Source organism: Juglans microcarpa x Juglans regia, chromosome 6D (assembly GCF_004785595.1).
Source record: "Juglans microcarpa x Juglans regia isolate MS1-56 chromosome 6D, Jm3101_v1.0, whole genome shotgun sequence".
NCBI classification, from domain to species: domain Eukaryota; kingdom Viridiplantae; phylum Streptophyta; class Magnoliopsida; order Fagales; family Juglandaceae; genus Juglans; species Juglans microcarpa x Juglans regia.
The window spans coordinates 35,504,375-35,519,177 of record NC_054604.1 but is presented as its reverse complement, the minus strand read 5'-3'; the positions used below and the strand labels follow the sequence as shown (position 1 = coordinate 35,519,177).

General features: G+C 36.0%; 2 protein-coding genes and 1 pseudogene across 2 annotated transcripts; all 3 read right to left on the bottom strand.

The window, feature by feature from the left end:
- Positions 1–253: 253 nt before the first annotated feature.
- Positions 254–5,764, bottom strand: LOC121236110 (annotated as a pseudogene).
- A 2,861-nt stretch (positions 5,765–8,625) lies between these two features.
- On the bottom strand, positions 8,626–10,479 carry LOC121235581 (nucleoside diphosphate kinase-like; the record flags this gene model as incomplete). Its single annotated transcript, XM_041131923.1, has 3 exons — positions 8,626–8,852; positions 9,371–9,419; positions 10,270–10,479. Coding segments are annotated over 3 exons (447 nt in total), but the record flags the coding sequence as incomplete, so codon positions are not given.
- Positions 10,480–12,381: 1,902 nt separating this feature from the next.
- LOC121268899 (transcription factor MYB41-like) lies at positions 12,382–14,573 on the bottom strand. The gene is made up of 3 exons (XM_041173168.1): positions 14,304–14,573; positions 13,963–14,092; positions 12,382–13,395 (listed from the first exon to the last, which is right to left on the bottom strand). Exons 1-3 carry the CDS (start codon positions 14,434–14,436, stop codon positions 12,531–12,533), a joined length of 1,128 nt encoding a protein of 375 aa, XP_041029102.1. The 5' UTR covers positions 14,437–14,573; the 3' UTR covers positions 12,382–12,530.
- Positions 14,574–14,803: the final 230 nt, after the last annotated feature.

Sequence of the window (14,803 nt, the reverse complement as noted above, 5' to 3'; positions counted from 1 at the left end):
TTTGAAATTAAAAAGTATTTGTATTTAAGTGATATTTGAAAATGAAATTATGAGAAATTTGAGAATATCTCATTACCCAGACCAGGCTTAGTGCTAATAAAAACAAAAAAAATCCCCTCCTGAAAATTAAAAACTCACGAAGAGAATTAAAAGGTATCAGTTGATGCGCTCCTTTAATAAAAATTCTATTTGTAAGCTTACTCATTGACACACCAAATATATCACTAACATAAAAATCTGCCACATCACCTAGTATGGAAAATTATTTGTATTTTATTTTATTTTATGACTGATATGATCCCATGATAAGCAGCAGAATTGATAGTGCTAATATGGTATGTTTACTTTTATTTTTTAAACTTTTTGTACGAGTCGGGGCCAATATTTTCTGACGCAAAAAGATTAAAAAAAATTGCAAGTTAAAGAGGTAGAGCTCCTCCTTTTAGGGGCCCATGAGTTTTTCAATAGTGTCGAAGAGAGATTCGGCCAAGTCAACTCTAAATAGTAATGAATGCAAAGCTTGTAGCACATCATAATCCGGATCAAGCTTCCGCTGCCATCCCTGCCGGAACGATTCAGTAAATGCAACATATTCAGATTTAATTACCGCATGTTGAGTAACAAAAAAATAAAAAATAAAACGAAAATGTTATTTCAGGCATCTTGATCTGATAGTAGCCTATGGCATTTTCCTTGCGGCCAAGGCAGAAAGGAAAACATTCGAGGAAGTATGTCTTTGAGTTTGCATTTAAGAAGTCGGGCCATAAAGGACGGGTGAAGGGTTTGCCAAATCCGTTAACTTTATATTTAAAAAACAAGAGTATAACATGGGGGCGCACAGAAAAGAGGCAAAGTACCTCAAGCACCAAAGTGGTTACCATCACAGTACAAATATCCGGATCGATGTTCACCTTATGACGCCTAACTTGCTCCAGCAATTGCTGCATGCAATCCGCACGGTGGACAACATGGGTGCGCCAGAAATCGAAAGACTTCTCCACTTACTGTCAAACCACCACAACCTCTTAAAATTTTTACTGATATTATAGTAATTATGGCAACAACAAGGAGTAGAAGCTTATTTTTAAGGTAAATTTGAATTAACACCTAGAAGTATTACAAAATTAACAGCCTTGAAACTCTCAATGATAGAGTCAAAAGGATCAAATTGCATGGTTTCTATAAGTAATAAAAGTTGCCCTGCCTTCTTGGACATCCCAAGAAACCAGTCATTATCGTTGACTATTTTCCTCAACATCTGTACACCCAAGCTTGTGAAGCAGAGGAACTAACAACCATGATACAGGGGTGCCATAACTCATTATTAGTGCAGCAATGACTGCACTCAAATTTTCCTTATATTTAATGTATGAGAAAGAATTCAAGAAGTTGGGAAGTCTATGAAAATGTGATGCATTATAGATCATAAAACCCAAATCACCCATATAACTTTAAAAAGAAATGATAATGATTTGGGCTAGAGAGTGATAATTGTTTGCAAGATGCTTGAATTAACCGGCTATGCCTAGTTCTCATTAATGCAATCCTTATTTACAGCTAAAAAAAAGATTTTTGCATTAACCATAAAAGAGGAATGAATGATTTCCTTTTTCAAAAGCAGCCACAAAACTAAAAATAAGCTTCCAGTCTTTTATTTTTTCCTTTTTAGGAACTAAAAGTTACTTCCACCCAAAAGCTATGTAGCAGAAGCATTACCTCAATGAAAGCCCTTGGATTTGGGCAGTTTTGTTGTTTAGACAATCTAAGTGTACACTCGGCAGCAGTCCGACCATCTTGAAGTGCTACAGCCTTGAAGAAATCCAGTAGATTCACTCGATCCTTCTTCGAAAGTTCAGCCATCAAGCCTACATCAAGGAGAATGACTAGAGGCTTTGATCTAAAGATCTGCTTATGTGATGGTTTGCTTGCATTACTCGGACAAGAATATTTCCAGGATGCATGTCCGCATGGATAAAATTGTCTACCTGAAGTAGAAAATAATTTCTCAGCATAATACACTCAACTACCTCACTCATACGACATCTAATTTCATAAAGAGAATTTATAATTGGCATCGCCAACTACATTTCAAGACAGTTACAATCTTGATGGCTGAAAATTCCATCTAAAGGAGGATGGTACATGATTCAAGAGTTGAAGTGCCGAAAAAAGGTTCCCTCATTCACGACTCTCTCATGCACGGCTTGAATGAACTAAGTTCCCAATAATAAATCACATCTAATTTCATAAAGAGAATTTATAATTGGCAACGCCAACTACATTTCAAGACAGTCATAATCTTGATGGGTGAAAATTCCATCTAAAGGAGGATGGTACATGATACAAGTGTTGAAGTGAGAAAATAAGGTTCCCTTATTCACGACTCTCTCATTCATGGCTTGAATGAACTAAGTTCCCAATAATGAATCGCATGCTTTTTATCATTCACTTGCACAGGTATTCATGCAGCTAGTATGGCCGTATCCTATCATCACGGGTTCTAGGGTGACTCACGGAAAGATTTTCACTTAAAAATCTTTAAAGTTTCCAGGACAAATGCAGAATACAAATAGAACCACTAAATCAACTAAAACATTTAGAACCATGAGTTACCAGGAGAAATATGAAAGAAAAGGGAAAAAAAGAGTTGCAAAGAATATATGATACCAAAAGCATCTTTAGAAGTGCATGAGTTCCAATTTGAGCACGGGCACTTTTAATCTGTTCATGTCCTTCAAGCTCTTCAACATAATGCAGAACACTTTCACCTTGTTCATAGGTTTCCACTAAAACAGATGGGTGCACCAGGGGGTATAGAGGCTTTGGAAATGAGACATCCTTCCATCTTCGGAAATTATAAATAAAGCGACTCAGGTGAGCAGCTTCCCTTGAAAGATCAACCTGAGATATCATGAAAACACCAAATTGCTGTACGCTTTCATCCAATCTCAACCATTTCAAAGTAGGGATAAACCTAGAAATTGTTGCCACGAAATTAATTATCACAAAGTCCCTTCTAATTGCTTCGCCAACACCTGGATGTCGAACCTTTACAGCAACAACAATAGGTTTGATCTTCTGACCGGGATATCTGCATTTCAGTGTAGCTTGATGAACTTGAGCAACACTTCCTGATGCCACAGGTTTCTCATCAAAATTTTCAAAGATTTCGGACAGCCTTTGACCAAATGCCCTTTCAATGGTTCTTTTGGTGAATGAAAAACTATGTGCTGGTGCATTGGCATGAAGTTTTGCAAGTTCACTACACAAATCTCAGGGGAAGAGGTCCGGTCTTGTTGCAGCCCATTGACCCCATTTTATAAATGCTGGGCCTGCTTTTTCTAGTGTAAGATGGACAATGCGGAGCCATCTTTTCCTAAACTCAACACCAAGGGAATCCACAAAAGGAGCCATAGTTATGCAGGGTGAGAACAAAATTGCTAAGTATATAGCTCTGAGCAACAAGATAAAACCCTCCAGTACCAAATATACAAATGAGGTCAGATAAACATGTCCATCTTCGGCATGCATATACAAGGTATCCCTTGTTGGCAAGTATTCTGCCTCTGCCCATGTTTGTCGTGTCCAAGCAAGCTCTCCAATTATGATAGCAATAACACCAGGGGCAACTAGATTTGATCGGGTCAAAGCCAGGCTCACTGCACATGCAATCTGACTTATCAGTGGTAAAGCTGGCCCATTGTTGGAACATGCAGAGGAAAACCTTCTCCAAGCAATTCGCAGCTGCTGAGAGACTGTCTTACTCACTGGAAGGCCATAGAAGTTTATGTAATCACTACTGTGTAACAAGATCTTATTTTTTGCTTTATATAATGCAAAAGGAGAAGGTACTCTAAAAGAAAATCTATGCTGGCAGATTTTTCTGCTTAGGGAATAATATGTGCAAAGGATGTTATATCCCTCCCCACTATTTACTGCAAAGCAGCTGGCTTTCAGATTTGGGAAGAGTGAGTGTGCAATCCTCCTAACATTTCCATAGGTCCAAAAACTGCACATTCAACAATGTCTTTAGAACTCCATCATGCTCAAAGATAACAAAGATAATAGTATATGAGAGGCAAGAACCAGAAAATTAACATTTTGTTTACAATTCTTTAGAAAAACCCTGAACATTAACATAAAAAAATAACTATAATTATGCCCGTTATGCAGATTTTTAGGGATGTTAATGCTTAAAGATGAGTGAAGAATGATCAAGATATAGTCTTATTTATAACCTCATATGGTGCAATATATTTTAGCACTTATTGGTTGCCTCAAGACAAGGACTTAATAGTCTTTCGACTCTTTTCACTTAACCTTTTAGTTTCTTGAGTCCATATATCTCGGGGGATATTGGAAAGAATAAATATTCACAACCTCCTCACACTCCACACTCCACATTTTTTTTAATTTTTATTATTTTTTTCTTTTATCAAATATTTATTATATGAATAATGAATAGAAAATTTGAAATAATTTAAAAAGAATAAACTCAAAAAAATTTAAAAAAAATATTAAAAAATTTAAAAATTTAAAAAAATGTGGAGTGTGGAGTGTGGTGGAGGTTGTGTAGCAAAACTCGGATGGAAAACTTGCCCCTACTACCCTATTCATGGTGAAGGCAATACAGCAGAACTGCTCCACTGACAAACAGCATAACTGACTATTATCTAGAGAATATTTACCAGATTGTGAATATACCAGCTTCCTTCAGATAATTTATGCAAACTCTTCTACAACACAAATTACTAATATCACCTTTACAGTTACAAGTGTCATTTAACAACGTGTGTCAATTTATTTTCTTGATCGCATCAAATGGACCCGCTTCCTTCAGATGATACGTGCGATGATTTCTACAATGCAGCTTACAAAACAGTACTTTTGCAGCTACATACCTCAATCGACACCGCTCACAATTTCTTCCACTAAGCACATTCAGAATCAAAACAAAAGGAATACATGAGCAAGCTAGTTTAAACTAAGCTTAAATGTTCACATCGAAAACACATATCAAGGTGCACGCAATCCTCTCAGGAAGGGCACAACTCTAACTGCATTGAAGTAATGTCTTAGCAGCAACTTAAAGCAAAATTTTCTCCACCTATAGCTATGCACAAATGACGGGGAAATCTGACGAACACCAATTCTCACTGATACACACCAATAACAGAGCATAAGATTACTTGATCGAACATCTTTGTTTCGAAATAAAGTTAGAAATTCCTCGACTACTCTTCGTTTGGCTGATGATAAGATGGAAGGAAAATGAAGGAGTTTATTATTTAAAGGCTGACTTTTCTCATGATCGGAGCAAAAATTCTCCAAAAGATAAAGGTAAAGACTGATATAACAACTTTCCCAATAAGAGATGGACTTCTCAATTCGGCATTAAATATTGTCATTTTTTTCTAGTTCCTCACTTTGCACAAACAGAGCGCAACAAAATTAGAGAGAGTTCTAGAAGCTAAAGACCTGGACATGGCGATGGTTTCGGGATTGGAGCTTGTACTCTGAAATACGCAGCTGGCACAGTACAGTCACTGGCCAACGTGGCCGTCATTTTTCCGAAACAGTCATCGGCGCTGGCCGCGTCTCAGCAATCGCCGCCTCGATTGGTGGCGCACGGTCTTCTTTGTGGTGGTGTGTGTGTGTGTGTGAGCGTCTCACTCTCAGACAGAGGCAGATGTCACTGAGAGTGAATCTGACCAAGCCTGGTGGTCAGTGGCAGTGTGGCACACCAACTTTTGCCGTCCTTGTTCTCCTCTAAAAGTAAGAGTAATCTTCGGGAGGTGATTATATCGGTGCATACTTTACATTTATAATGTAAAGTATTGTTATTTTTAATTGATTGTTTCTAATATTTATTTAGAGAAATGTATAATTTAGATAATGTCATATTATATATATAAAATAGATATTTTTAATAGTAATTTTTATCTATATTTATTTTAAAAGTAAAAATAAATACATTACATTTTTCTATTATTATTATTATTATTAGAATAATTTGGCATACAATTGCCAGGGAGATTCGAATATTCCACCCCAAGCCTTGATAAACTTATATTTTAAAATTTTGAATTGAAAACGTTATTCGGAAAAATGTTTTTGAAGAAAATATCAAAATAATTTTTTATATCAATAAAATTTAAGATTACGTACTTTTAACTTATTTAAAATTAAAAATATTTTGATATATAATATCTAAACAATCTAATTTATCTATTAAATAATTTTTAAATCTATTTAAGTACCTTTTAATACTCTTACCGTAATCCCAAACGGGCCCTAAGCTTTATCCACTCAAGTTTTGAAATTAGTTATCCTTCGTATATAACTCAATGTAACACTTGCAGTTTTTTTTTTTTTTTTTTTAAATGTAACACTTGAAGTGAAATTTATTCCATTTGCTAATAAGTTCGAGCATCATTAATTTGATAAACTTTCGTATCAATAATATGTTTGTTAATACACGAACCTGCCATACAAGAATTCGTATTTTCGTCTATCATAAGTTGTAAATTCTGATTTTCAATTAGTTTGAGAATGTGTATGAATTATGAAACTTTAAAGTGGGGGCATTGTATCAATTATGACGAATATTAGATTATTAGATCCTCGACATTCCGTTGACAGAGTACCACTACAAGAAATAGGGCCTTTTGCGACGCCAAAAATTGCCGCAAATAACCTTCAAAATCGTTGCAAATGACTTTTCATAACGATTTATGCTGCGCCGGTCATTCGTCGCTGTTGTAGACTCACTTCAAAGTTAAAACAGAGAAACCTAAAAATCGTCGCGAAAAATGTTTATTTGCAGCGATTTTTTTCGTTGTTAATATTGTAAATTACGCCGTAAATAACGTTAATATTTAAACTCTTTATCGTTGCGAAAAAGTATTTGCAGCGTTTTATATCGTCGCAAATACACAAAATATCGCCGCAAATATCTTCATATTATTTACAGCGTGTTCAAAAATTGTCGTAAATAAGATTCTCTTTTCCAGTGAGTAGTTGTCGCTGCAAAAGACTATTTGCGGCGATACTTAGGCGCCACAAATAATCTTGCTTGACAAAATTATTTCCGGCGAGTAAAGTTCGCCGGAAATAATGTTTCAGAAAATTATAAACAAAAATGCACATACACAGCCTTTGGGGAGAGATATCAAGCAAACAATTTCCGCTAATGTTTTCATTCAAAAGGGCTTCCATTGCAATGGTCATCACAAGCAGACCATTTAAAAACAAAAAAAAATTACTCATGCAAGCCCATGACCAAATTTTGCAAGAGAAAGAAACAAACCTTGGTATTTTGAAAAGTATTTGTAATTTTTGGTAAACAAAGGAGCACTGCAAAGGCAACTACACCACCACTGCCAACAACAACAGCAACATGAACAGAGGAACAAAATACAAACTTTTTATGTCATAGAAAAAAGTAAAGCATACCAGGAAGAAGATGAGAGGTGAGAAACTCGGGAGACCCAAAAGAGCTGATCATAAGCAGAACAAAAGGCTAAGCAATTGGTAGACGCAACCGAGCTGAAAATTGGAGCATTAAAAATAGGCTCCATTTATACATTTCCCAAACTTGTGAAATAGGCTATATTTAGAAAAACTAAACCTACAGCAGAAATTCAAAAAATCTTAAGATTATCCAAATTTAAAAACAAACTCGTCTCAACTATATAATGACATCATATAAATTTACTTGCCAATGTTGTCATTTGCAATGTAGATTTAATTATAAAGTCATTGACTGTAAAGTATGTGCATATCAACTAAGGCAGTTGACTGCTTTCCCTTCCAATACTTTAAATCATAACAAACATTCCATTTACTAAGTCAGATTTCAATCCATCAGTCACCTCAACTAAACATTCTTTGCCCAATATCAACATACCAATAGATACAAATAGATTATAAAATATCAATTTATGCAGACAAATCTTTCCACCATCTGTTCTATGTCCCACAGGAAAAATTGCAAACAAAGATATGAAAATCAACTGTCATCATTAGGATAATTAACCAGCGAGGGCAATTTACCTAATAATATTTACAACATAACGATATTATTAACCTGTTAGAAAAACTCCAACTCTAGGAAAGGGGTAAAAATGCATAATCCAGACTCCAGTCAGTCAAATCCAACTTTAAAAAGAAATTTCATCTCCATTACCATCACATTCATTAAAAGAACCATCATGCAGAGTGTTCAATATTGTAAGTTAAGCAACTTCTATCAAATGCAGAAAAATTATCGAGATGTTCAATTAACAATAATGAAATTCAAACATGTAGATTGTTAGAACTTGAGTGCAAGATCTTGGAAGGGAATTTCAAGTTGATATAGTTTACGTTGAAAGGGGAGGAAACCGTGAGGAGTGCAGGTGTTTTATAGGATGAGAAAAGGTTAGATGTAACCAAGAGTGATGAGAGAAGTCTACAAAAGACAACTTGGGAACTAGTCATGTCCTGTATTCCAGAAACATAATGAATTGTTGTGAATTTTTTTTTCAGTTGCCCGAAAGAACTTAACCTTGGGACAGCAACAATTTTTAGCACTGGAAATCATATAAGACCATGACCAAATTTTGCGTGAGAAAGAAACAAACCTTGGTATTTTGAAAAGTATTCAGTTAAAGGAAGATGAAATTACCTCCCAATTTCAACTGCAAAGTCACCACGGATGGTTCCAGGGGCGGAATCCGAAGGATTTGTAGCTCCAATAATCTTTCGACCAGAAATGATGTATTCAACCAACCCATTGAAAAAGGGCTTCGCAAACAAGTCCGCATAGTGCCTCTCAGCAAAAGAACAGTCCACAGTGATAAGCTTCAAACCTAAACACAGATTACATTTACTCAACTACAGAAGAAGAAAGGAGTTCCATTATTCAACAGCTACCTTTAATTCATACTCGGTTTCAGCCCTAATACTTTCCCACAAATTTGAGCAAGTTAAGCATAAATTTATAGAAACTCATTTTTTTGAAAATGCGTAGAACATTCCATGCAACTATTCTTTTTGCTAATCAGAATGGAGTTTTCTGCACGTCTACTACAGAAATTGATGTTTAATTTTTTTTGTTCATTTCAGGACAGAAGAAAGAGAATTATGGGATTCCAATGACATTCAACCAAAAACATGAGCATTTCAGATTGAACCCTCTAAGAGTAGACCACCTATGGCATAACTATCATTTCAGACTCTCATGCAAATTATGCAATCAGGGTCTACATCTAATTATAGATGCACATATTGGAAATCGTCATATGTAAAACTTACAGGCACATATTACTGCCAACCCATAAGTACTTCACAGCTCATATTCTACGATGAATGGTCGAAAAGATCTTACCTTTCAAATAGAAGCCCTTCTTCTCAAATCTGCTAATGATCTCACCAACCTGAAACACAGATAAATGCTTTACGAAGTCAAGCTGTCTCGATTAAACAAAAGGCAGTTGCAAGATAGGCCAATCACAACCCAACGGCTTCACCATTCAACCCAATCACATAATTGTAAACTCAACCACATTTTACACTTCACGCAATAGCTATGTAATCTTGGTTTAGAATCAAGATAAGGCCCATGAGTCACTTGGAAGTCTCAATAATAAGTTCATTTCAAGAGAGGCTAAGCTTCTTGGTGAGGTTTCATGGTGTCAAAGCATGAATTGTGGTCTAATGCTTGTCCACCACATTTCCTACATTAAAAATAAAGTAGAACCATGAATGAAGGCTATTCAGATGAAGAAAAATAGGGAAAATCTAAGGGAACACAGGTAAAACCAAAACTAAGTTTACCTAGTATTTACACTTCAGACAGTTATATACAAATGGCTAGATGAAAACTGATTTTGACGATAAGTTTATTATGTATGTCTTGATTTTTCAGTACTCTAGCATGTCACAAAATGATAAATGTAACTAAATTGAATTTACATAGGAAAGGGAAAGAACAGGGGCTGATTAGAGACCCACGGCCCACCACCGCTGCTCCCTTTGGAACAACATCAACAAATTAAAACCCAGATAAAAAAGAAAATTGCATCTAACTAACGCTTGGAGGGAGAATAACCTTGGCAAGATTAATACAAAAGCACTATATCGGTACTCGGGGGTGGAAGCTGTCTGGCCACATCATCATGGGTCTAGATGCTTGAAGAGTCGCGAATGAAATAGAAGAGGAAGACTTAGAAGACCATAAAATGGCAAGAAGAAGATGATTTGGAAATAAGGGTTTGGAAATCTTACCTTGGGGAAGTTGGAATATGTCGCGGAGATCAGTGGAAGGAGAGACGGAGAGGGCACTACAAGAAACAGGGTCTTTCCCGACGTGGGTTGTGCTCGAGGTGAGGTGGCGTGGTGGGGTTGCGGGCGACAGACTGTGCTTACCGGCGTGGGTTGTGCTCGAGAAGGAAGAGTTGGGGAGAGAGAAGGGGAGGGAGCAGGGGAGCGGGGCAATTAGGGCTGGAGGGAAATGACAGGAGAACAAGCGGGCATTTGAATTTTATTAGCTTTTTGCGGCGTCTCCATATCACCGCAAATGCCTAAACCTCGCCAGAAATATGAAAAAGTCATGGTCAACGAAAACAATATCGCTCCAAAAATGCATTTGTGGTGACTAAAAATCGTTGTACATAACCACTTTCACAATCGTAGCGATTAAGTAAGCGTCGCAGAAAAAAATTTAATATTTTGGTAAATTTTTCGTCACAAAAATTGAAAAGTCGTTGTAAAAGACTAATTTTGCATTTGCGGCGATTTGATCCGTCGTAAAAAATATAAAAATCGCCACAAAAAACTATTTTTCAACGTGATGTAAAAAATCCACAACGACGTGAAAAATTGCTACAAATAATAGCTTTTTACAACGATTTTATTTACAATAGACATAAAATCGTTATAAAAAACCTTATTTCTTATAACGAGTGGACATCAATACACACTTAAGGAGATGGCAATGAGACGCAGAGGTATTGGAGGTTGACGACCAGACCATACTTCAAATTGGACAATGAAAGTTCTGCGATGTGGCCCAATAGCGTCGAGTATTCGTGGGCTTACAATTTACTTTTTGTCTTCCTCGACATTTGTGGGCCTTATTCAAAGGATATAATGTAGGCTGTGCAAATTAATTAATTGTTCAATAAATATTATATGACTAATTTTATATATTTATAAATCTTTCTTCGGCTTGAATTTGTTACGTTTAAATAAATAAAACTTGAAAAAAGCTCAATTCAATAGATACATATATCCGAATTAATTATTCACATGATCAACGGATACTTTTTCATTTCGGATATTTTGGATGGTATTAGGTTAGCTTGATCATCTTCCTAGCTAGCTAGCTCTTTGAATTAAGTGTTTGTCAAAATCTTAGATCCATAGAAACCATAGTTATAGCCATGGTAGCAAACCAAACCTAGGCCACGGTCTGATCACGCAACCATAATAATCACCTCAGTCGTAGGAAACGTGCCAGCCGCCCTATATATATATATATATATATATATATATATATAATCCAATATAATATAGGCCCGGCTATATATAGCAGCGGCTCCGGGAACTCACATGTACATTGTCGTCGGGCCTTCGGGTTTGCTTAAGTTTGTCAGCATTAATGTGAGCAAACAAGCGTAGAGGTTAAACCGTGGACGGAACTCCAATACTTTTTCAAACTTCCTTTTCATAATTATGAGTTGACTCTTGGGCACTTTCGCCTCATTTAGTACATGGTATCAATATAAGTTCTTTTTTCAATCTCTTCAAGCTTTTAGACCTTTTGGACTGACAATAAATTAATAATGATACATTTCTCACTCAAAACATAATGTAATAACATTCCTGCATGGATGATTAAATTATCATACATAGTTGAGTAATGGAAATATATTAATTTAATTTTTTAATTTATATTTTAATACTCTCTTTACGTGAATATATCCGATTACTCTTCCCTTAATATATAATTTGATCCGGCCAATAAATATAATAATCAATTGAAATTGAGGATCAGGTGGAAGTTAGGGTCGAAAAACTCAAAATCTCAACTCTAATATATGCATGTTAGGCACCAATTATTCTAAAGGTTTATCTTAAATTATATAAGTTTCAAACTTTTATTCTACCAGAACTTATGTTGCAAAGGCAATCTTTGACACTGATGCTAATTTCTACAGTGAAGTTTCGCCCAAATGCATGCAACATGAACCACGCACCAACGTGTATAATATATGCATGGTTCTGCATTGAAAAGAAAGATAGGAAGAATAAAATACAAGCCTACAAGACAAACTAAAATGATTTTATATATGAAACTCCAAGGATGGAGAAAGAATGCATATTCATTAGTATCGATCGTATGTTGAAGCTGTCATGCAGATTACAACTAAGATCCCAACCAAAACATGCACTAGAAGCAGAATATATTATATATATATATGAAAATGTGATCAGGTTGATGCAGTTGCAAAGTACTGCAGCTTCAAGTACGTAAGCCTGTTGTCTTACATACGCAGTCCACTGGCATTTAAGCTATTTGGTATATTATACATCAAAGAATTGCTGCAGTAACTATCCTCATATTCAGTGCTGCAGTTGGCATAGGTGGTAGCAGCCGATGAATTTAAGGGAGTGGAACTAGATGAAGGTGTTGTTATGAATGAGTCAAAACTGAAACTTGGTACCCGCTCTATATTCTCTGAGTGTAAAACATGGTTTTCTGAGTTAGGGTCAATAATGGAGTCGAACTCTGGAAAATTAGGAATATCACCCATAGCTAAATGATCAGGACGCTCTCCAATATTTGGCCACAAATTTGGTAGAGAGTTTTGGGAGCCAAAATAAGCAAGGTTTGGTGAGAGTTGCTCCATTTTGGCTTGTGTGAGCTGGGGTACTTCGCTTTGAAATGGAGCAAGAGTGCTTGATGATGCAGAGTGTTGAATTTCTTGGATTGGTCGGCTGTGGAGCTGGTTTGCTTGTCCAGAATAAATTGTGCTTGGCTGAATTGGTTGGGAGGACTGGAACTGATGATTTCCAACTAGGGTATTGTCAAATTGGTTTTGCTGGAGATATTGACAAGTATTCATGTCCGTTGTTTTGCGTTGGGATGACAAGCTGAAAGCTGTGACTAGATTTTGAATATTCGGGTTCACAAAAGGTCCGATCCCAAGCAAACTTGGTAGATTGAGTTGAGATGAGTGGTAGAGAGATGAGCTCAGAATCGAGGAGAGTTCGAGAAGATCAAGGCGTGGGGTATGAGTAACTGGATCGATTCCCATTCTCGCCAGCCTCTTTCTGATGTGGGTGTTCCAATAGTTCTTTATCTCGTTATCCGTTCTTCCCGGCAAGTGGGCAGCAATGGCGGACCACCTTCAATAGAGCGCAGAAAGAAACGTTAATTAGAAAACATGGAAGAACACGATTATTGGATGAAAATTACAAGAACCAAGGAAATTACAAAAGTTTTAAATTTGTATACTAAACCATAATTAATTAAGTTTTATTTTACGCTTTCAAGTTAAGATTCGACCATTAAAGTGAACAGTATAATTATACCCTAATTTAAAACTCCAAGAAAGTAAACTTATCCCTTTAAAAAAATTAAAATAATAAAAAGAAAAAGAAAAAAGAAAGTCATATATACGAAACTCATATTTGAGCGCACTAAAACTTTAAATACTTGCCACGAATTCTGGCCTCATGTTGTCATCATTGACGAGCTTGTACACATGATCTAAAGCTCATACAATTTAAAAGCTACCCAAAACAAGAAGTCCAAGAGGTAGGTATTTTTATTTTTTAATAAGCATTTATCGATTGCATAGTTAGCATCTTAAAATCTTCTGTACTTTTATTGCTTATTATAATAAGCAAATAAATGAGCGTGGAAACACAGAAAGTTTGTTGAAATTAAAGCGAGCGAATGAATGTACTCACTTGTTTCCCAAAACACAGTGCAGTTGTATTATGGTCTCTTCTTCTTCAAATGAAAACCTCCCTCTCTTGATGTCAGGTCTCAAATAGTTTGTCCAGCGAAGCCGGCAACTCTTTCCACATCTTTTTAGACCTGATACACAAATGACGACAAACGAAAAACCCACATTTTATCATCGTAAACTGAAAGAAGCAATAATTCAGCCATGAAACCAACAGATGGAGTTAAAAGCAGAAGAAAGCTACAAATTAAACAACTGGGAATTAAATTATCTTTTCACTTAATTTCAATAATATTATTCATGAGTTTCTAATAAAAATGGAGAATTCAGTATTATTTACACCTGCATTCTTCGGAAGGATTCGCCATCTACCGTGCCCATGCTTCTGAATATAATCAATCAGTTTCTGATCTTCTTCTGCAGTCCATGGGCCTTTCTTCAGTCCATCTTTGTCACAACAAGGAGGTTTTCCCATTGTATCTTCACAAAAGTTTGTGATAAATACTTGCACAGATCTAAGAGTGTGTTTCCGTCTATATTTGGAGAGAGACACCGAGGGAGCTAAGAGATTATGAGCTCTAACTGGAAAACAAGTGTTGCTGTAGGTAACCTGTGTTGCGTATGTATAAATACTAAAGGAGGAAGGTGAGGTAAGAAAAGTCAATGGGATTCGGTACCAGCTTTTATACTCTTTAGGAGACGTGTCTTGTTCTGTGGAAAAAATTCCAGGCGCAGTCACGATTTCTTATCTCACTTTCTCTTCCTCTCATCTAAATTATATTAAATGCCAAGCAAGTTCTACTCTCGTAATCAGTGAGATCAGAGAAGAACATTTTTGACCT

Excerpts from the sequence above, each read along its gene's own strand:
- LOC121268899 (XM_041173168.1), bottom strand. The coding sequence starts at position 14,436 with ATGGGAAAACCTCCTTGTTGTGACAAAGATGGACTGAAGAAAGGCCCA. Across the intron at positions 14,093-14,303 it reads AATCCTTCCGAAGAATGCAG|GTCTAAAAAGATGTGGAAAG; the intron begins GTGTAAATAATA and ends TTTGTGTATCAG. Across the intron at positions 13,396-13,962 it reads CACTGTGTTTTGGGAAACAA|GTGGTCCGCCATTGCTGCCC; the intron begins GTGAGTACATTC and ends GCTCTATTGAAG.